Source organism: Quercus robur, chromosome 5 (genome assembly GCF_932294415.1).
Source record: "Quercus robur chromosome 5, dhQueRobu3.1, whole genome shotgun sequence".
Classification (NCBI taxonomy): Eukaryota; Viridiplantae; Streptophyta; class Magnoliopsida; order Fagales; family Fagaceae; genus Quercus; species Quercus robur.
In genome coordinates, this window is record NC_065538.1 from 46320196 (window position 1) to 46342146 (window position 21951).

General features: G+C 34.9%; 2 protein-coding genes across 2 annotated transcripts; both read right to left on the minus strand.

The window, feature by feature from the left end:
- Nucleotides 1–2896: 2896 nt before the first annotated feature.
- Nucleotides 2897–8505, minus strand: LOC126726105 (glutamate receptor 2.7-like). Its single transcript, XM_050431228.1, has 5 exons — nt 7718–8505; nt 6352–7625; nt 5322–5628; nt 4357–4745; nt 2897–3707 (listed from the first exon to the last, which is right to left on the minus strand). Exons 1-5 carry the CDS (start codon nt 8004–8006, stop codon nt 3219–3221), a joined length of 2748 nt encoding a protein of 915 aa, XP_050287185.1. The 5' UTR covers nt 8007–8505; the 3' UTR covers nt 2897–3218.
- Nucleotides 8506–9889: 1384 nt separating this feature from the next.
- Nucleotides 9890–21206, minus strand: LOC126726116 (glutamate receptor 2.7-like). The gene is made up of 6 exons (XM_050431238.1): nt 20859–21206; nt 19990–20776; nt 13254–13752; nt 12266–12572; nt 11297–11691; nt 9890–10665 (listed from the first exon to the last, which is right to left on the minus strand). The coding sequence occupies exons 1-6, from the start codon at nt 21145–21147 to the stop codon at nt 10174–10176; spliced, it is 2769 nt and encodes a 922-aa protein (XP_050287195.1). The 5' UTR covers nt 21148–21206; the 3' UTR covers nt 9890–10173.
- Between the last annotated feature and the right edge of the window lie 745 nt (nt 21207–21951).

The window sequence follows — 21951 nt, forward strand, 5'->3', positions numbered from 1 at the left end:
GATACAAGGTTGCTTATTCTGTTCTCTTAATGCTTTTGTCTCTCCTTAACTTCTGTTCATATAATGTTTATTTTTTACTATAGGGAAAATGTCATATCTCAATTAGGAGAGGTTGAGGAAGAATAGGGTCAAAGCTGAAGTCCCTCATGGAGATATTATCTCATTTGATAAGAATATCATTCCATGTTTTTATATATGATTAGTGTTACTGATGAGGTAGATATTTACTATTTAAATTAAAAAAAAGGTTTGGAAGAGGTGGGTTAGGCTGATTTCAGGACTCAAACTTGGAACACATTGCTTGAGGCGGACATAACTTGCTATCGCAATGTCTTTTATTTTAATTTTCTTTATAATTTGTAGGAGTGGTCTTGATTCTGTAGGTTCCTTGAACAAATTGAATTTGAGGAATTGTTACCCTTAAAACATATATTCTAATGCTTTCAAGTGATCATGTTTGACAACCTACATAGTTATTAACATTTTTGTTTCCTTCAACTTATAACTTGCATTTGCGTTTGCATTTGTGTACAAAGAAGTTCTTGTGTCCACACCGATGCCAGATGGTGCAGTTTTAAAAAGAAAAGAAGGTATATTCTTGATGATGTGTTATACTATTTAATGGTATTTTGTTGTATATTTGCTTCTCATAGTGCTTATTACAAGTGGCTGTATTGGATATTGCATGATAGTGGTAATGTTTTTTAGAGACTTTTAATTATTGATTTCTTCCTTTTAAATGTTGGGCTTTTCTGGGTTTTGCATGTAATTAAAATTTTAGTTGATAATCTATTTGAGTGATGAAGGGGAAAATCAAACGCCTTGATTTAGCAAGTATGGTTAAACTACATATAGGTAAATCATTCCAAATTTTTGTAGCATTCCCTGTTATAATGTTTTGAAGATAAAATGTTAACTATAGTCTTTTTTTTTTATATAAAAAAATATCATGCAGAGGGTTGTAATTTAGTGCTTGAGTTTTCTAATCACATTTATGATGAGTATTTTTGCTGTATGTTATGTATATTAAGCAATTTTTGGGGTGATATTATCAAATTTACATCTTAAGAACTTTGAAATCTTTGTGAACATGTACTTTTTTTTTTTTGTTCTGCCTCCTATCCATGGTTTTGGCATGTTCTTTTTAATTTTAGGGTAATTCTATAGATTTCTTAGAGTAATGCAGGATGGAGGTTGTCTAATCTTGACTTTTGAGTAAAATTTGATGGCCAAAATTGCACCATATTTGTCACCAATAAAAAGATATATGTTGCAAGTAACAATGGCAAAATTTCTAATTGATGTGCAGTCATTAAAATGTTGAATTTTGGTTAAAAGGTTGGTATCAACCTAATTTTTAGCATCTTTTACAATTTTAAGTGAATACATGTAAATTTGGTTAAATGTTAATTTTTATGCCTTACAGGGCTTTGAGGAGTACATAAATTTGATTTCGGAAGATGTTGGAAAAGTCAACATCAAGAGGGAGAGCAAAAAACTTTAGGTGGGTTCGTTTTTTCATTTTCCTTTACTTTTAATCTCCCAAATGTGCATACTCTAAATGTGGTACATCTATTTTGTTATTTGTCGATTACATAAAAAAATAAAATAAAATAAAATAAAAATAAACAATGTACGGGGTAGATTCTTTTTAAGAGATGCAACACAATAGCCATCTCTCTCTCTCTCTCTCTCTCTCTCTCTCTCTCTCTCTCAATAGTGGAGATAATGATTTCAGAAATTGTGTAAATTGGCATTATGTTTCCTTTTCAATCCCATTGAGGTCTAGCATCTTTGTTTACTGGTAATGTTATAATTTAGATACATTTTGCACATCAAGAACGATTAATGTAATTTATGAAGGATATTTGATTGAATGAGTATGAAATTAACTATATTTGGGTAAGTATTGGAGTGTACTTATATTAGTTATATTTTCTAAATATGATCTCAAGCTCTTGGTTATCATGATATCTCATTGTATGTGATAGATTTTATTGGTTTGGTATATAATTTATACCATGATATTATTTTATTTTTTTCATATTAGGGAAGTTATTAATAGCTTTTCCATGCATCGCACAAGTTAGCGACTAATAATTCTATAAAAACAATAATATAACAAAAAATTTTGAATTCTTGCAATTGTCATTTAATTTTCATAAATTTTAGAGTTAGGGTTTTCGTGACTTTAAGTTAGGATATTTGGAAATAAGGAAATTCAGAAAATAATTAATTTGGAGAAGATATAGTCTTTAAAAATGAATGAAATATCACATTTCCATAAGTGAGCTAAGTCAAATGAAATTGGAATAGTTAATTTAGGACATATCTTAAGGGGCACTTAAAAATAAAATCTTTCATAAACAATGAGAATCAAATCATTTTTAAGTTATTTTCAAATTCAAAATTTGGAAAGATAATGGTTTTAAATAAATTAAATTCTAAAATATTTTTTAATAAAAGATATAGTCAATTAGGTTTAAATTTCAAATTTGATTCTAATTCATTTTAAGTCAATTTAAGTTTTGAACCTCTCTCTCTCTCTCTCTCTCTCTCTGACTTACGTACTCACCTTTCCTTGTGAGTTTTCAACCTCTCTAATCTGCTTTCTTATCAGATTAGAATCTCATGAAGTAGCTGTTTCTGAACAGCAGGCTCAGTTTAGCATTTTGTTCAGATAATTTGAAATCTTGGTTATCAAACCATTAATGTCTCATTATGTCAATCTTTCTAAAAAAATCGAGTTCAATTCCTTCAACCATTGCAAGGTCAATGTTCTGATATCAAATGTAATGAAAAATTTATGAAGTTGGACTCTTAGGGAAATTAGTGGTAACTAGACCAATTTGAGGTAGTTGCCTTCCAAGAAAAGAGAATGAGAGAAACAAATAGGTTGAAAGGAAAGAATAAATGTATATGACTAGTTTCTTATTGAGGTTCAATAATATTGACACATATTTATACAGGCTGGTTTACATCGAGTTCTCTAGTTAGTTTACTCAAACTCGGTAAAATTAATTGAGTGAGACAACTGGCTAACTCACCAGCCAACTAATTGTAACAAATTCTTAACAACCCTTTACAACACCCCTTACCCCTTCCAACAATTAGTAGTACACAATTAGAAGTAAATATTACAACATTTGGGCTCATTAAAAAAAATCATCTATAACCTACCTATCCCACTTTGTGCATTCAACAAGGAGTTCTATCATCTATGACATTTCCATTTCTGAAGGTGGGGAGGCCCGAGCAATATCATCAGGAATGTCGATAGTGTTCATGTCTTCCCATCTTAAAGAAATCCAACTATGCAAGTCTGGCGTAGATGAACTTGAAGCCCTCGGTGGAGTAATGATCTCTCCATTGTAAAAGTATTTTGCAAGTCCAACTGCCTTGTTCCAAACTCTTATAGGGCTAGGAATTGCATTCTCTTCGTTTGGCTCTTGATGATGTTGATAATTCTTTATTAATCGAATAAATGATAGGAGTAAACAAATAGTAGAAGTGGCAGCAGATATAAGGAAGAGACCCCAGAAGCTCTGGATGCTCAAAGGATCTGTATTACTGGATGTTTTGTCAGTTGAACACTCAGATGAGGGAATCAACCATTTTTTTTCTAGATCCGTTAGGCTACCATCTTCTGATAGTTTTAATATGGCTTCTGAAAAATCCTTCGTCATTGGTGAGCCCTTCGGGAATACCTGGATAGAGGGTAATTAGAATTTAGAATTGATTCTTACTAGATAAAAAGATGATCCTCTCAATTTCACTTGAATTAAAGACTGTCTATTACATCGTTAAAATTTTAGTTTCTGACAAAGTATAGATTGTCACGTTATTTAAAACTTTAAACAACATGGCCCTAGATACAACTTTAAATTTATAATAATATTTAATCTAAAGCATGAAAATTGATACAATTCAAATGGCGAGGATGCTAATGCATTTGGAATGGAATTACTAAAACAAAAATCATATCACTTATGGAAATTTTTATTTAATCAATATTTATTGAGGATTTATGTCATTAGAAGTCAGAACCAATGTCTGAAAATAAATGAAGACTTCTTAGAAATGATGAACTAGTTTTAGCCACCATCGAAAGCTTGTATAGAAACTCTCTACAAAATTGTTTCTTTCCATATTCAAACGGTCTGGAATTCAAATTTTCTGCAAAGAATTTATAAATACCTGAAATAATCTAAAAATGCATGAAAATTTTGAAATAAATTCTGTGATGGACAGTGCTAATATGCTTTTCTGGAAAAATTCAGTATTAAGCCTTTTTTTTTTTTTTTGGGGTGTGTGTGTGGAGGAAAGGAGCATGTAGAAGGAGTGGTTATTACTTACAAAGCCAAAACCTCCAAATCTATAGGTCTGTGTGGAGGTAGTGAATCCCTTGCAATACTTGTTGATGAAAACTTTCTCATATGGAATTTCATAAAAGGCTGCAGTTATGCTTTTGTTTCTGAAATGCTCTTGATAAGCAGATTCGGTTGTAACTTGAATGATGTTCGTTAACTTAAGCACTTCCTGAAGGTAAGTCATTACAAATGAATCACCATCACAACCAATTGGTGCATTGCTGCTCTTCAGCCACTCGATATCTCTAACTGGTTGCAGTCGTTCCACAGTGAGCATTGAAGACAGATTAGCAGTGTAGCTTGAGGTTAGGATCAACACAACAAAAAGCCAGACTACTACCACTACTCGAGTGAGGTTGCTATAAACTCTCTCCCCTGCAAATTAATGGATCCCATTCATTAGAATTCTCATCTTGGCTGTGTTTAGTCTTTTCTCTGGGGGCTCCTATTGGTTAGAAAGCAATTTCATTATAAGATGAACCTAATTGATCCTACAAGGGTTAATCCCTTTTTAATCTTGGCATTATGTTGTAAGAAAAATCTTGCATCAAATGAAAGTTTCTATTTCACACACAAGTATATTTTCAAGTCATATATGACCTGCAACCTTTCAGATATTCTAGCATTCTAAACCTTGAACGTAAACCTACCTCTTTATCTCCCTCTAACTACTAAGTGCTAGGTTTCTCAAAATTAACTAATTACACATACAGAAATAACAGAAGGATTTGTGCCATGGTAAATCAGTTATATTATTTTACATCCTAGACAACCATAAGTTATTAGGGGTGGGTACAATAAGGCTAATTAGACTCCATAAACAGTGTTGGAAACTTGATCTTTACCTTGTGCTGACTGCTATGCGTCACAGTACTTATCATAATCCCAAATATTGGTGTCCATTAAAATAATAATAATAAAATAAAACAGATTATAGAAATTGGTACTTACTTTGAGCAAAGAACAGAGTGGAGAATGTGAACCAAAGTGTGGTACCAATCTGATTCTTCAGTGTGCCATTAAATTCTGGATTATATTGATGCTCCAAGAACCAAACTATAAGCATTGTGTACATTAAGACGACACCAGTCATTAACCACATTTTCCAGGTAAGAGGCTTCAAGAACATCCATGCTGATCCTTCAGGTTGTGCAGGAACTACCATGGACAACCCTGACTCGGCATATGGCTGAGTAAATTCCACATATTTTGTACGGTTCGCAAATATTGTCACATCCCCAACAACAGCATCGAATGTCTTCCATTGTTGATGGTCCGTACAAAACAAGCATAGTTTTTATCAGAAACGAGTTCATAACCGAGAAACAAAACAAAACAATAAACAACATGAAAAAAGTGCAGGTTATATACAACTTATTTTAGTCATAGATTCACTACTCTTCCTAGGGCATTCTCTCTTTCATTCAAACTTAGGCTAACTATCACCAAAGTCACACTGGCAGTGTTTCTTGCTGTGTAAGTTAGAAATGAGAAGTTTCAAAGTTACGAGAAACCATAAGAAGAAAATTCTGTACAAATTTATCTCCTCAATAGTCAAGACTCATTTTTCTTCCCTTGGTAGCATCGTAGAAATTTGACCTATAGAAAATTTGACTCAAAGGCTCTTTTCTATGCAATATCAAGACTGCAAAGAATTTACACATCTCTTTTTCTTCCTTTATAAGATAATCGAAGTTTAAAAAAAAAAAAAAAAAGTTAGGACACATGATATACTATAATTGGTAAAACATAGAGTGGAACACCTAGAGGGGGATAGATGATTTCTATTCAAATTTGGTGGTCTATTGAATTGAATTTCATTTATACTATATATTAATATATCCAAAGGAACTTTTTGCTAGGTGAGTATAAACAATGAGGAAAATTTTTGGGAAGTTCATAAATATAAGTGAACATATAAACAAATTGAGAAATTAACGAAGAGATTCAAGAAATTGAATGGTAAATCTAGAGTTGTTACCTTGTTGTAGACACAATCAATCAAATCCTCATAGGTGCCATTCAAGGGTATGAATTTATAGGGCAGAGAATAAGGCAATTTTTTAAGCACCTCTTTGAAGACATCAATGCACCAACCATCAAATTTGGAATTATCTAGGTTCCCGCTGTAGTCAACCTTTACAAACTTCTGAAATGAAGTTCTACCTGGAACTCCAATTTTCAAAGGATTTTGTTCAGTAGGCATTGCCCAACCCTTTGGAACTTGAATGAGATATCCTGGCCAAGTTACTGGACCTGCAATTTTCTCTGTACAATTTTTCATCTCAACCCTTTCCGAGAACCCAAACTCTGATGTCCAAAAGTCTAATTCTTCGTATCCTTTCTTTACAACATTTACTATCCTCAATATAGGAGTTTGCAGCAGCTTTCCTGCTTCGAAATTTATTTGGTCACTTAAACCAGAGAAATTGCTTGACAGTATATTTTCTAACATTATCTTTGGGATAATTGAGTTATTAATCATTCTCTCTATGGCCTGTGAAATTGTCATAATGCTATCATATGCTCTTAGAGCATAAATTCCAGGTTCGTGATTATGTTCCTCAGGATACTTGGTTTCAAAGATTTTTGTGAACTGACCAAAGAAACCTTTATAAGAATTACTACTATTAGAATAGTAGGTCTTGATTCCCAAAGCACCTTCCATAGAGGAAATAACAGAGTTGTTTACAGAGTCCAGTACACTCGCAACACTCCAAGGAATTATCCAAGCTGACTCTCTTCCTACAAGTCCTACTTTCTTAGCTTCTCTGAACAAATGAGATACCATTGGTATTGATGACTGAAGAATGATAAAAGCCCGAGATTGTGTTGTTAAATGTAGTTTCAAAAGCTCATCAAGAACAAATGCCCCTGCATTAGGGAGAGAAGAAACCGGTGGAAGAACCAATTGATACTCAATCTCTGAATCAACCTTCTGAAGAGCCTCAGATAGAAGACCTAACATCCCTGAGTCACTGCCATATGCATCATCTTCATATATTGCTATAACCCTTCTCCAGTTATAGGCCCGAACAATTTCTGAAATGCATTCAATCTGAGCAGAATCATTGTTAGCCATTTGAATCAAGAAAGGCCAACGATGTTGCAGAATTGGTGAGGTTATAGCAGGAGCTGCAAATGAAAGAACTGGAACACTAGCTTTGTTTCCAATAGCAGCCACTAATGCTGCTTCCTCCCACTTGTTCATGCCAACAATCACTTGCACTTTCTTTTCTTTAATAAGCTCATCAGCTGAACCCAAACATAAAAAATAAATAAGAAACAATATAATTAAAATCAAATCAAGAATCTTTCATAATCATCCTAATAAGAAAATAACTGACCAGCAGAAACAACTTGAAGGGGGCCTTTCCCGGGGTCTTTGAAATAGAGAGACAGCTTGTGACTCTTTGAATGGTGGTTGTTGAAGTTTTCAGCAGCAATTTCCATAGCTATTTTCTCTTCTTTCCCGATTCGGGAACTGACATCAATGATGGCGCCGATATTTGTAACTTCGTTAGTCGTATTAGCAGCTTCACCTCCATGAGAGAGTGAGAGAAGAAAGGAGATTAGTATGAGAAAGAGGAGGCAAAACTTTATCACTGTTTTACCGGTAATGAAAGGGAAAGCCATTCTGAGAATTTGATAATTACGTTCACCCAAAAAGGAAATAAAAGAACACAGAAACAAGTCTCTTAAATCTTAATGACAGCAACTATTATAGATGGACATGGTTGAATACTACTCAATTCACGCAAATGTGTATGATAAAAAACGACAAAAAATAGAAGGCTGGCTGGTTTTAACATTATTCAAAATGTCGGAATCGAATTTTTGTTTTTTATGTATCTTTGACTTGGTGCCTTAGTTAGACTTGACTGATTCAATCGAACAAATAAAAACGAAAAATAACAAACTCGATTGTGTGCAGGGAAAGTTGGCTTCTGATGGTCAAATTCAAGCAACTTTTTTGGTGGCAGTGTGTAAGATGTTATTTTTGACTTGTGATGTTAAGAAAGTACAATAAAAAATAAGTTGTTTAATCACCTCTAAATGCGACCAGTGATACATATATATATGCGATGTCAACGTTTATAGAGGATACGAAAATTCATGCCAGTTGCCACCCCCATATTATGATATTTAATACTCAATAATTTTTCTAATAATAAATTATTCATTTAATATTCTCTTATAATATATGAATGAATGGGTGAACTTATCTAATTTTTTTAAAAAAATTTAGCTTATAAGAGCATTTATAGTAAGAAAGTTTTTTAAAAAAAAATAGTTTTTAGTAACTCAAAATACTAATTTATCTATCTTAACACTCCACCTTATAATACAGTTAATATCAAAAGTTTTATTTTAATATTCAATACATTAAAATAATATAAACAACACAATAAATAACTATCATAACTATTAACACATTAAAATACTATTTTTTTAATGTCAGGATGACCCATTGGGACCCAAGCTAAGGAGAATCGTTGTATTTGGAGGAACAAGATTGGAACCTCTCAATGTCACCTTTGCACACTTTGAGCTTATCTTTTAGGGTGGTCCCATTAGCACGTCTGTGCTTGTTTGTTCTTTTTCATTTCTTTAATGAATTAAAAAAAAAATTCCAAAAATAATAATATAATGTGATAAAAAAATAATTATAAATGAAAAATTATAAAAATATACTTAGTCTGATTATGTTCAAGTTCAAAGATTTTCCCCTCCATAGTCGGGAAAGTCTAGTTTCAATGCCTTTAGAAAGTCGCCTCCATTACCTGCTGGAAGCTCTATTGTCTTATTGGATTCTACACTCCCTGTTATGTTTTAGTTAGGGCTTTAAGGCTTTCAAAAAGCTAGTAAAACTGTTGCGATAGCCCTTGCAAGGCCTTTTATTGATAATCTTGTTGTTACTTCGTGCAAACCATGGATTAAATTAACAAGAAAATTGAGTACCTTCAACCATTCCAAGTCGATTGATAGGAGCTGATTGGGACTAACTAGTTCATTTAGTTGGGTGAACAGCGCAGTGGCCAAGAGATTGAGTTGCTGAGTTTCTTAGCTATCTGAGCTAGCAATTAGTTGAGATTGGTTTTTGAGCTGGCATTTAGTTAGTTATGATGTTAGTTGCTGACAGTTAGAATTAGTTAGTAACTGTAATTGATGGTTGATTAGCTACTATAAAGGGCTATGGTTACTTGTAATTCACCATCTTAGGAAATAATAAGCAAAAGTACATTCTTCTCTCTCTAAGTTCTTCCTCTTCTCTCTGTGTTCTAATTCTTTAGGAGGCCTAGTTCCCTCAAAAAACTACTCATAATCTTCTTAATTCCATAAGAACCAATGGGTTCTTATCATCAATGCTCTGAAATCAAATGTAATGAACGATTTGCAAAGTTGGACTCTTAGGGAAATTAGTTAAACCTGACCAATTCAAGGTAGTCACCCTCCAAGAAGAGAGAATGAGTGAGAGAAATTGATTGAAAGGAAAGAGGAAAACTGTGACAAATTTCTTATTGATGTTCAACACTATTGACATTTGACAAGTATTTATACAGGTTGGTTAGTTCACTTTAAGTTCTCTAGTTTGTTGACTCTTAAACTCATATAACTAATTGAGTGAGACAACTGACTCACCAGCCAACTAATTGCAACAAACTCTTAACAGTCCTTTCTTTCATACAATAAACAATTAGTAGTAGACAATTAGATATAAATATTACAACATTTAGGCTCATTACAAAAAATTCTTTATGTAAAACCTACCTATTTTACTTTGTGCATTTAATAAGGAGTTCTATGACATCTCAATTTCAGAAGGTGGGGAGGCTTGAATAATATTGTCCAAAACATTGATAGTACTCACGTTATCCCGTCTTAAAGAAGTCCAATTCACTAAGTCTGATTTGCAAAATGAACTTGAAGCTCTCTCTGGAGTATTGATCTCTCCATTATAAAAGTATTTTGCTAGTCCAACTGCCTTGTTCCAAACACTTCCAGAGCTAGCAGTTGCATTGCCTTGATATGCCTCTTGATGATGTTGATAATTCTTTAGTAATCGAATAAATGATAGTAGGAAACAAATTGTAGAAATGGCCGCCGATATAAGGTAAAGACACCAGAAGCTCTGGATGCTCAAAGGATCCGTATCATTGGATGTTTGGTCTGTTGAACACTCGCGTGAGGGAGTCAACCATCTTTCTTCTAGACCTATTAGGGTACCATCTTCTGAAAGCTTTAGAATAGCTTCTGAAAAATCCTTCGCTATTGGCGAGCCTTTTTGGAATGCCTGCATGGAGGGTAATTAGAAGTCATTCCTATTAGATAAAAAGATTGTCCTCTTCGTTTCACACGAAGTAAATACTATCTATTTCAGAGTAATAATTTTATTTCTTGACAATGTATGAAGTGTCATGTCATTTAATATTCTAAATGACATGACACTTGTTACCCTTTAAACTTATAATTTTTAATCTAAAACATGAAATTGATACATCTCAAACAGTGAAAATTCTAATACATTTGGAATGGAATTACTGAAACAAAAAATCATAGCATATTTGGACAATTTTCTATAATTAATATTTATTGAGGATTTATACGTTTAGAACATCTCTTAATTAGCTTTAAAACCATTGTATGAAAATACATGAAGACTTCTTTGAAATAATGAGTTTTAGCCAACATAGAAAACTTGCAGAAACTCTCTACAAAATTGTTTCTTTCCATATTCAAACAGTCTGGAATCCACATTTTCTGCCAAGAATTCAAAAAGACCAATATAATCTAAAAAAGTGCATGAATCTTTTGAATTTAATTCATTGATGGCCAATGCTAATGTGTAACACTATTGAACTTCTGGTTGATCAATTTAAAATTATGTGTAAACTAAAATATAGAAAGGAGTAATTACTACTCACAAAGCCAAATCCTCCAAATCTATAGGTCTGTCTGGAGGTAGTGAATCCCTTGCAATATTTATTGATGAAAATTTTCTCATATGGAAGTTCAAAAAAGGCAGCAGCTATGCTTTTTTCTTTGAAATGTCCTTCATAATCAGATTCATTTGTAACTGTAATGATGTTCTTTGAATTAAATTTAAGAACATTCTGCAGGTAATTCATTACAAATGAATCATTATCACAACCAATTTTTGCATTGGTGCTCCTCAGCCACTCGATATCTCTAACTGGTTGTAGTCGTTGCACAGTGAGCATGGAAGACAGACTAGCAGTGTAGCTTGAGGTTAAGATCAGTACAACAAAGAGCCAAACTACCACCACGGCTCGGGTGAGGTTGCTATAAACTCTTTCCCCTGCAAATGTAAATGATTCCATTCATTAGAAATTCCATCCTGGCTGATGTTTAGTCTTTATCTCTGGGGGCTCCTATTGATTAGAAAGAAATATCATAATAGGATGAACCTAATTCATCATAAAGGTATTAGTCCATTTTGTAAAATTGGCATTATGTTGTAAGCAAATTATTGCATCAAGTGTACATTTATTTCAGACACAGTATATTTTCCAGTCAAATATGAGCTGCAACCTTGCAGTAATTCTATCATTCTAAACCTCAAACTTAAACCTACCTCTTTAACTCCCACTAACTGCAAAGTACTAGATCTCTTAAAATTATCTAATTACATGTGCAGAAATAAGAGAATTTGTGCAATGGTAAACTATTTATATTACTTTACATCCTAGACAAGACAGCAACAAGTTATTAGGGGTGGGCACAATGAGGCAGCCTTGACGCTGTTTGGACTCCATAAACAGTATGGAAGACTTGATCATTAGCTTGTGCTAAGTGTCACAGAGCACTTATCATGATCATACACATTGGTGCTCATAAAAAATATGAAACATATCATAGACATTGGTACTTACTGTGGGCAAAGAATAGAGTGGAGAATGTGAACCAAAGTGAGGTACCAATCTGATTCTTCAATGGGCCTTTAAATTCTGGATTATATTGATGCTCTAAGAACCATACTATAAGCATTGTGTAAATCAAGATGACACCGGTCATTAGCCACATTTTCCAGGTGAAAGGCTTCAAGAATATCCATGCTGATCCTTCAGGTTTTGCAGGAACAACCATGGACAACCCTGACTCTGCAAATGGCTGAGTAAATTCCACATATTTTGTACGGTTGGCTAATATGGTCACATCTCCAACAACAGCATCGTAAGTCTTCCATTGTTTTTAGATCATACATGGCAAGCATAGTCTATCAGAAACAAGTTTGTATCTAAGAAATAAAAGAAAACAATAAACAAATGAAAAAGTCCAAGTTATGTCCAACTTATTTTAGTCATAGATTCACTGCTATTTTAAGGGCTTTCTGTCTCTTCCAGAAGGAGCCAATCAAAGTTAGGCAAACTATCAGAAAAGTCTTACCCGAGTGTTCTTGAAGGGCAATTTAGAAATGAGAAGTTTCAAATTTTTGAGAAACCAATATCAGAAGACAAATCTGTATAAAATTTGTCTCCTCAATACTCATTTTTCTTCCCACAGTAGCTTTGTACAAATTTGACCTATGGGAAATTTGACTCGTAGACTCTTCTTTGCAAGACGGAGACTAGAGAGAATCTACATTTATGCTTAATTACTTGCTCTTGAAAGCAGCCGAATGTTGGAGGTCTATTGAATTGAATTGTATTTATTCTACTATATATTAGTATATTCAAAGGAACTTTTTGCTAGGTGTGTATAAACAATGAGGCAAATTTATTTTTGATAAGTTCATTAACATAAGTGAACATATAAACAATTTGAGAATTTAATGTGAAAGTTTGTTTGTTTTATGTCATGCAACACAGGAACATTAACAAAGCGATTCAAGAAACTGAATGGTAAATCTAGGGTTGTTACCTTGTCATAGACACCCTCAACTAGTTCCTCATAGCTGCCGTTCAAGGCCACGAATTCATAGGGAAGAGAATAAGGCAAAATGTTAAGCACCTCTTTGAAAACATCAATGCACCAACCATCATATTTGGAATTATCTAGGTAATTCCCCCTGTAGTCAACCTTTACTAAATCCTCAAACGGAGTTCTACCGGGAACTACAATTTTCAATGGATTCTGTTCAGTAGGCATTGCCCAACCCTTTGGAACTCCATTCAGAAATCCAGGCCAAATTACTGGACCTGCAATTTTCTTTGTACTATTTTTCATCTCAATGCTTTCTGAGAACCCAGACTCTGGCATCCAAAAGTCTAATTCTTTGTATCCCTTACTCACAACATTTACTATCCTTAATATAGGAGTTTTCAGCAGCTTTCCTGCTTTGAAATGTATTTGGCTACTTAAACCAGAGAAATTGCTTGATAGTATACTTTCTAACATCATCTTTTGGCTAATTGTGTTACTAATCTTTCTTGTAAGGTTGAATTTATTCAACCATCTAATTGGTTTTATTCCGTGCCAAATTTGCTTGTAATTCAGCATTTAGTAACCCTGTATTTAGGTGAGATTGTTGTAAGTGTAGTGAGTGAGATAGAGTGAAGATTGCTCAAGAGTGTGCAAGAAAACAGAGTGTCGCGGCTGGGACTCGCGAGTGGACTCGCGGAGAGAGAAACCCTAAAGAAAAACAAGATTGTTTCACACACAATCTCTACCTTAGAGTCTCATCAAAATCCCTCACTCTCTTCCTCTCCATTGTCAAAACCTTGAGAGGCATTATACCAAACCTGGTTCTCACCATTATCATCTCTGTGAGACAGTCGTTTGGAGTTCTGGGAAGCAGTTAGGAAGGAGCCAATCTTCATTGGTTGATGCTACGGTGTAGTAGCGGAATCCGGAAAGCTAGAAAAGAAAAAGATTCGGCGCAACCTCGTTGGAGCAAGAAGCTTGGAGGGCTTAGGTGCACTGGGTAGATTAGGCTTGGAGGGTCTATTGCTGTCCTTGTATCCCAACTGTATTTTCTAGTGGATTGATTACCGCTTGGAGGGCGGCGGAGAGGTTTTTCACCGAGGTCTTCGGTTTCCTCTTCGATAACACATCGGGTGTTATCTTTGTGTTTGCATCTTCCTTCCTCTCTATCTCTGCCTTTATATTATCTGCTGTGATTTTATTATGTTATGGCTTAGATAGTTGTTTAACCAATTTCATATTATAGCATGTGTTAAGTTTCCGCACACTAGTTGTTTGACATATTGCTTGAGTTGGTTAAGTTAATTTTTGGGGGTCTAAACGTTCAAAAGTGTATTGGTACACATTTTTGAACTTTCAATTGGTATCAGAGCGGGTACACTTGTTGTGGTTTAAATACCTAAGTGTGATCCTTGACCCCTTGTGTTTATTTGCCATGGATTGTGCTTTGTATGACTCTTTGCATGATTTGGTTGGTAATGAATGTAACATGCCACGTGTTTGTGAAATTGCCTCTATGAGTGTTAATCCTCATAAGTGTGATGACATGTTATTTGAATCTATGGGTGTTGTTGACAAACTCTTCAAGAAAAATGCTAAGAAGTTTCAAAAGAATTTGAGCAAGTTATTTTGTGAAAAGGATGATTTGATTGCTAAGCTCAATGAATCCAACAAATTGGTTGAGAAATATAAAAAACTTGCTGAAATTTCTCTTGAAAAGCTGAAAGAGTTTGAATGTTTGAATATGGACTTGGAAGCTAAACTTGTTTTGTCTAACAAACTTGTTGATGATCTTAAATGTGAAAATGAATCTCTTAAGATGCATGCCAAGTATTTGATTGCTGAACCTATTGTTAAAAAGGATGAAAATATTTGTTGCAATCATGTTGTGGTACCCGATTTTGTGCCTAGTGTGTGTTCTACCTTAAAGGACAAATCGGTGTACATTCCTCCACATAAAAGAAATCAAAAGGTGGAGAGAAAGGCTGTTAAGTCAAAGCCTTCGTTTAGGTCTCAACCTAAGGCTTTGGATGGATCTAAGTTTGTTCCAACTTGCCACCATTGTGGTGTGATTGGTCATATAAGACCTCAATGTCATAAGTTGAAGATGGAACAAAATCATATTGCTAGATCCCTTCCCAAAAGGCCTAGTGGACCTAAACACATTGTGTGTCACCATTGTGGTGCCTTTGGTCATCTAAGACCTCAATGCTCTAAGTTTCATGCTTTTAAAAGAATCAAAAGAAAAGAAAAACTTGAGCTTCTTGGAAGTGGTGCTAAAAAGGATAAACCGGATTTTAGTGATAATAGCATGTTGCTAAAGAAAATGTTTAATGCTCTTAACTCCTTGTCTATGTGCATCTCCGGTTCTCATTCTTCCAACCCTCGTCTCACTTCTCATGAGACACTCATTCCAAACAATCGTTCCGTTTGGATGAGGAAGGGTTCCTATGGTTGAGCTTTTGCTCTTTTGGTCCTTGATCTAATTCTTTCGATCTTTGTAGGACCCTTCATGCATTAAATGTCATATCTTCATGCATTTTGTGCATCTTGCATTTATTTGTATGCATTGTTTCGTTTTTGATCTTTCTTTTATGTTTCTATTTTGTGTGAGTAAAAAATCCAAAACCACATAAAAAGTGAAAAATTCAAAAAGTTTGATCGTATATGTTTGAGCACATATCACATGTGAGTTTGGCCTTGTACCTTTGTACAAATGGCTTTGTGCATTTTCGAGCTTAGCTTGTTATTTTTGCACTTATATCTTTGTGGGAAAAATCTTGACATTTTTGTGTGAATGTTGTAAATCGATCTTCAAGCTTGTCATGAATGATTTGTCAATAGTCATGTTGGTTTTGATACATGCGTAGACTTGTGCTTATATCTCTTCCCACTCTTTTATCTTTATTGCTTAAAGAGCTCAATAAATGTAAATCTCAAAATGAAAAGAGATAATGAGCTGCAAAAGCCGTCGCACATACTAGTATTCGACTAGGAAAAAGGGAAAGCGACTTATATGAAAATGTATGATGCCCAAAAAGCCAAAGGCTTGTTCATCAAATTGAAATATCAAAAATTTCAGGCATCAATCTCAAAAATGAGATGTATTGCTCAAAATGAGTTGTATTGATTCAAAATGATCAAATGATATGAATTGTAAGAAGCCAAATGAAAAGCTTCAATCTTATGTAATCATTTTCTTGTGGGAGGTCATATATGTTCACTTCTATAATTGAGATATACCACTTGACTTAGTACTAGTTGTGTATGACTTGATTGAATTGATCATTGAAGCTTCATTCTAGACTAAGGACTATTCCACATTTGATACACACACATAACACACTTGCCTTATGTTCAATGAATGTCTTATTCATTTGTTAGATTGTACTTGTCTAAATGTGATGTGTGTGTGCTCAATCATATATGGTTCAATCCAAAAAGATTTTTGATCATTTTATATGTTTTTGGAAGTGATTTTTATCACTCCTTGAGTTTATGTTTAGTGCTTACTTTGTTTTTCAATGTTTAAACATGTTCTGGTTTGAAAAACTTGTGTCAGTTTTTTTGGCCACTCATTTTGGCTACTTGCGTGAGCTGCCAGCAAGCTGCCAGTTTTGGCTGGTCGGTTTGGCGGCTTGCAAGCCGCGAGTCTAAGCCGCGAGCTCAGACAGAGAGGTTTCGCGGCTCACTCGCGACTTGGCTCGCGACTCGCCAGTCGCGAGTCGCCCAGAATCAGCTTTTTAAAGAGCTTTTTCGTGGGAAACTTGTTTTAAACCTCTCCCATCCTCTCTAAAACCCCTCTTTCAATATTTTTACATCAAAACCCAACCAATTTGAATGGTTTTTCAATCCATTAACATCTCTAAGGTAATTATAAACTCTTTTCATTGATTTTGATCCTTAGATTATGTTTTGGAGAGTTTTGTGCTCTTGGTTGGGATTTTCATCATAGGGGTTAGGAAAACTTATTTTTTGTCAATTTTCTTCATGGGATTGGTTTCTTTTGTTGATATGCATTGGATGTTGGCCCCTTGTGGCAGAAAGAACATGTATTAAGGGTGGATTTCTTGATGTTCATGCATTGTTTCACATTTTTGTTTATAGTGTGCATGCTAGGTGTTTGATAAAATGCCTCTTAGACATTTTCTCGCTTGTTTGGACTCCGATGAGTACCAAAATTTGGGGTTTCTCATGTTTCCTCATTAGGAACATGTTTGGTTCATTGGTTGTGTATTTTAACACACTTTGCCCCACATGTGCATTTTTCATGCATTGATCATGCATTGCACTTAGCCACCTCTTGCACACACCTTTACTACCCTTGTCATGCATTGGTCTTGACCTTGCTGTTTCATCCTAGCATGTCATGCTTACCTTATGCTTTGTAGCATGTTACTTTGTCTTAGGTTTGAGCTTCATTTTCTCATTCATCGTGCACCCCTCATGCATCATTAGCATTGTTCGTACCTTCATCTCTTGCCCTCGTTTCTTCTTGACCCTTTGTCTATTCCTGACAAAAAGGGGGAGAGTATACTCTAGAGTATATTCCGGAGTATTTTGTCATTTCTATATGACTCTTGTGCACATCCTTAGGGGGAGAAATCTCCTTTTCTCATGCACATTTGTAGGGGGGGAGATATTCCATAGGGGAGATGCATATACCAAGGGGGAGAAGACATTGAGATAATAAGAAAACTTTGTTTTGAACTAGCACAGGCTTTATGGTGCTTTGAGTTATGTTTTGTGATTCTCTTCGCATCTTGTTTTTGTTTTGGACATGCATACTTCCTTATGCTATTGTGCTTCTTTGAATGCATGTTCGGATGATCAATTGCTTTGCTATGTGATCATTGTAGTCATTTCTATACTTGTTATATTATACTTGTCATTTATTACTTGCTTTACCTTGAGGGTCTAATGTGTTTTGTGCAAGTGTTTCAGGGTACAAGTATATATATGTTCCAAGTGCATCACAGCTTCTCATCACTTTGAAGGGGAGAAATTTTAAGCACTTTTAGTTTATATTGTTTTAGTTTTTATTCAATATAATGTGTTTGTACCCATATGCTTATGTAAGCTTTTAGGGTTATTGTTTTATGCATAGTTTGTAGGCTTTATGGTTTGTACCTTGCTTAAGTGCAGCCTTTATGCTATGTTGAAATCAGTACTTTAATCTAAATGTTCTGCATTTTGGTTTATGTACTGTCACTCTTGTGTCCTTGTAGGATTGTTCCTAGATGCATATGCCATGTGTGCTATGCATTGGTTGAGTGTTGAGCATACAAGTGTCTTGCCTTGTGCTTGTTAACTTGTATGTCCTTGTGTTCATTCCAAGTGTGAATGAGCACTGTGATCACTACCTTGTGGTGTTCACTTGGTTGATCAAGCCATGGTTTGTTTATTAACTCCATCTTTGCTTGATCTCACATTGCCTGTTTCATATGCATTTATAATTTTCTGCTTACAATGATCATGGTGTATTGTTGTGTTTCAGGAGTTTATGTTCATATGATTCAAGTGCTTCACAGCTTCTAGAGTTAGGTGTGAGTGAGTTTTGTTCAACTGTTCCCAACTCACATGTTAAGTCTAGAGTCTGTTTTAGGGTTTTGTCACGGAATAGCCAAAGGGGGAGATTGTAAGGTTGAATTTATTCAACCATCTAATTGGCTTTATTCCGTGCCAAATTTGCTTGTAATTCAGCATTTAGTAACCCTGTATTTAGGTGGGATTGTTGTAAGGGTAGTGAGTGAGATAGAGTGAAGATTGCTCAAGAGTGTGCAAGAAAACAGAGTGTCGCGGCTGAGACTCGCGGGTGGACTCGCAGCTGCAAGCCGCCAGAAGCTGCACACGTGCCAAGCATGCTGGAAGATGAACAGTCATGCTAGCTAGAGCACTACAGGACAAAACAGGACAACTAGCCATACGGTTAACTCGCGATTGGAACTCGCGACTTGGTCAAGCTGCGAGGTCAAGCCGCGAGCCACCCCTGTTTTGGAAAAACCTGACGTTTCACATTCCTCTTCACTCCAGTATAAATACCCTTTTAACCCACGATTGAAAGAGAGCTTCCAGAGAGAATTTTGAGAGACAAACCCTAAAGAAAAACAAGATTGTTTCACACACAATCTCTACCTTAGAGTCTCATCAAAATCCCTCACTCTCTTCCTCTCCATTGTCAAAACCTTGAGAGGCATTATACCAAACCTGGTTCTCACCATTATCATCTCTGTGAGACAGTCGTTTGGAGTTCTGGGAAGCAGTTAGGAAGGAGCCAATCTTCATTGGTTGATGCTACGGTGTAGTAGCGGAATCCGGAAAGCTAGAAAAGAAAAAGGTTCGGCGCAACCTCGTTGGAGCAAGAAGCTTGGAGGGCTTAGGTGCACTGGGTAGATTAGGCTTGGAGGGTCTATTGCTGTCCTTGTATCCCAACTGTATTTTCTAGTGGATTGATTACCGCTTGGAGGGCGGCGGAGAGGTTTTTCGCCGAGGTCTTCGGTTTCCTCTTCGATAACACATCGGGTGTTATCTTTGTGTTTGCATCTTCCTTCCTCTCTATCTCTGCCTTTATATTATCTGCTGTGATTTTATTATGTTATGGCTTAGATAGTTGTTTAACCAATTTCATATTATAGCATGTGTTAAGTTTCCGCACACTAGTTGTTTGACATATTGCTTGAGTTGATTAAGTTGTATTTTGGGGGTCTAAACGTTCAAAAGTGTATTGGTACACGTTTTTGAACTTTCATTTCTCTCTATGGCCTGTAAAATTGTCATGATGCTATCATATGCTCTTAGAGCATAAATTCCTGGTTCATGATTATGTTCCTCGGGATACTTGGTTTCAAAATTTTTTGTGAATTGATCATAGAAATCCTTATAAGAATTACTACTATTAGAATAGTAGGTCTTGATTCCCAAAGCACCTTCCATGGAGGATATAACTGCTTTACTAACGGAGTCCAGGACACTAGCAACACTCTCCGGAATTATCCAAGCTGATTCTCTCCCTACAAGTCCTACTTTCTTAGCTTCTCTGAACAAATGAGATACCATTGGTATTGATGACTGAAGAACAATAAAAACCCGAGATTGTGCTGTTAATTGTAGTTTCAAAAGCTTATCAAGAACAAACCCCCCTGCATTAGGGAGAGAAGAAACTGGTGGAAGAACCAAATGGTACTCAATCTCTGAATCAACCTCCTGAAGTGCCTCAGATAGAAGGCCTAACATCCCTGAGTCACTGCCGTATGCATCATCTTCATATATTGCTATAACCTTTTTCCAGTTATAGGCTCGAACAATTTCTGCAATGCATTTTATCTGAGCATAATCATTGTTAGCCATTTGAATCAAGAAAGGCCAACGATGTTGCAAAATTGGCGAGGTTATAGCAGGAGCTGCGAATAAAAGAACCGGAACATTAGCTTTGTTTCCAATATCAGCTACTAATGCTGCTTCCTCCCACTTGTTCATGCCAATAAGCACTTGCACTTTCTTTTCTTTAATAAGCTCATCAGCTGCACCAAAAATTGTTAAGAAACAACATAGTTAATATCAAATCAAGAACCTGTTAATCGTCATAATAAGAGAATAACTGACCAGCAGAAACAACTTGAAGGGGGTCTGTCCCGGGGTCCTGGAAATGGAGAAACAGCTTGTGATCAGTCTTTGAATGGTTGTTGAAGTTTCCAGCAGCAATTTCCATAGCTGTTTTTTCTTCTTTCCCAATCCGGGAACTAACATCAATGATGGCACCAATATTTGTAACTTCGCTAGTTGTATTAGCAGCTTCATCTCCATGAATGAGTGAAAGAAGAAAGGATACTAGAATGAGAAAGAGGAGGCAAAACTTTATAACTGTTTTACCGGTAATGAAAGGGAAGGCCATTCTAGGAACTTGATAACTGTGTTCACCCAAAAAGAACAAAAATAAATACTAAAATAAAGTACAACACACAAAAGTCTCTTTTAAATCTTAATTACAGCAACTGTTATATACGAACATGGTTGGATAATATTCAATATACAAAAAAGCGTGTAAGAGGAAATGAAGACTGACTGGTTTTAATATTATTCAAAATATCAGCTACGAATGTCGGAATAGAATTTTTGTTTTTCAGTGTCTTTAACTTTGGTGCCTTTGACTGGACTAATTCAATCTTCAAAAAAAAAAAAAAAAACTCGATTCTGTGCAGGGAAAGGTGGCATCATGGAAGATGTTATTTTGACTTGTGATGTCGAAGAAAGTATAATACAGAATAAATTGTTTAATTGCTCCTAATAGGACCAATGATACATGTCAACGTTTTATTTTTATTTTTATTTTATTTTTTTGATTTCTTTATTACGAAAAACGAAAGAGAAAGCAAACAACAGAGGGAAATTTATATGGTAAAAAACGAAGGAGAAAACAAACAACAGAAGGAAATTTAATCATTCCATATGAATGGGTTTTAGAGCATCCACATTTAGCTTATACTTTTTTTTTTTAGCCCATTTTCTATATTTAAGTCAAATTCTCATTTTATTTTATTTTTTTTCAAAAAAGGAGTCAAATTCTCTAATTTTTTCTAGATTTCCATTTAAGTAAATTTTTTTTTTTAAATAAAATAAAATTTGGCAATAAATTTGGTTGTAACTTAAGGTTATAGCTCCAATCATTCTCTTTTTATTGGATTTGATCATTTTGACA

Excerpts from the sequence above, each read along its gene's own strand:
- LOC126726105 (XM_050431228.1), bottom strand. The coding sequence starts at position 8,006 with ATGGCTTTCCCTTTCATTACCGGTAAAACAGTGATAAAGTTTTGCCTC. Across the intron at positions 7,626-7,717 it reads CCTTCAAGTTGTTTCTGCTG|CTGATGAGCTTATTAAAGAA; the intron begins GTCAGTTATTTT and ends GTTTGGGTTCAG. Across the intron at positions 4,746-5,321 it reads CACTCTGTTCTTTGCTCAAA|GGGAGAGAGTTTATAGCAAC; the intron begins GTAAGTACCAAT and ends ATTAATTTGCAG.
- LOC126726116 (XM_050431238.1), bottom strand. The coding sequence starts at position 21,147 with ATGGCCTTCCCTTTCATTACCGGTAAAACAGTTATAAAGTTTTGCCTC. Across the intron at positions 13,753-19,989 it reads AGAAATGAAAGTTCAAAAAC|TAACACAATTAGCCAAAAGA; the intron begins GTGTACCAATAC and ends AAGAAAGATTAG. Across the intron at positions 11,692-12,265 it reads CACTCTATTCTTTGCCCACA|GGGAAAGAGTTTATAGCAAC; the intron begins GTAAGTACCAAT and ends TTACATTTGCAG.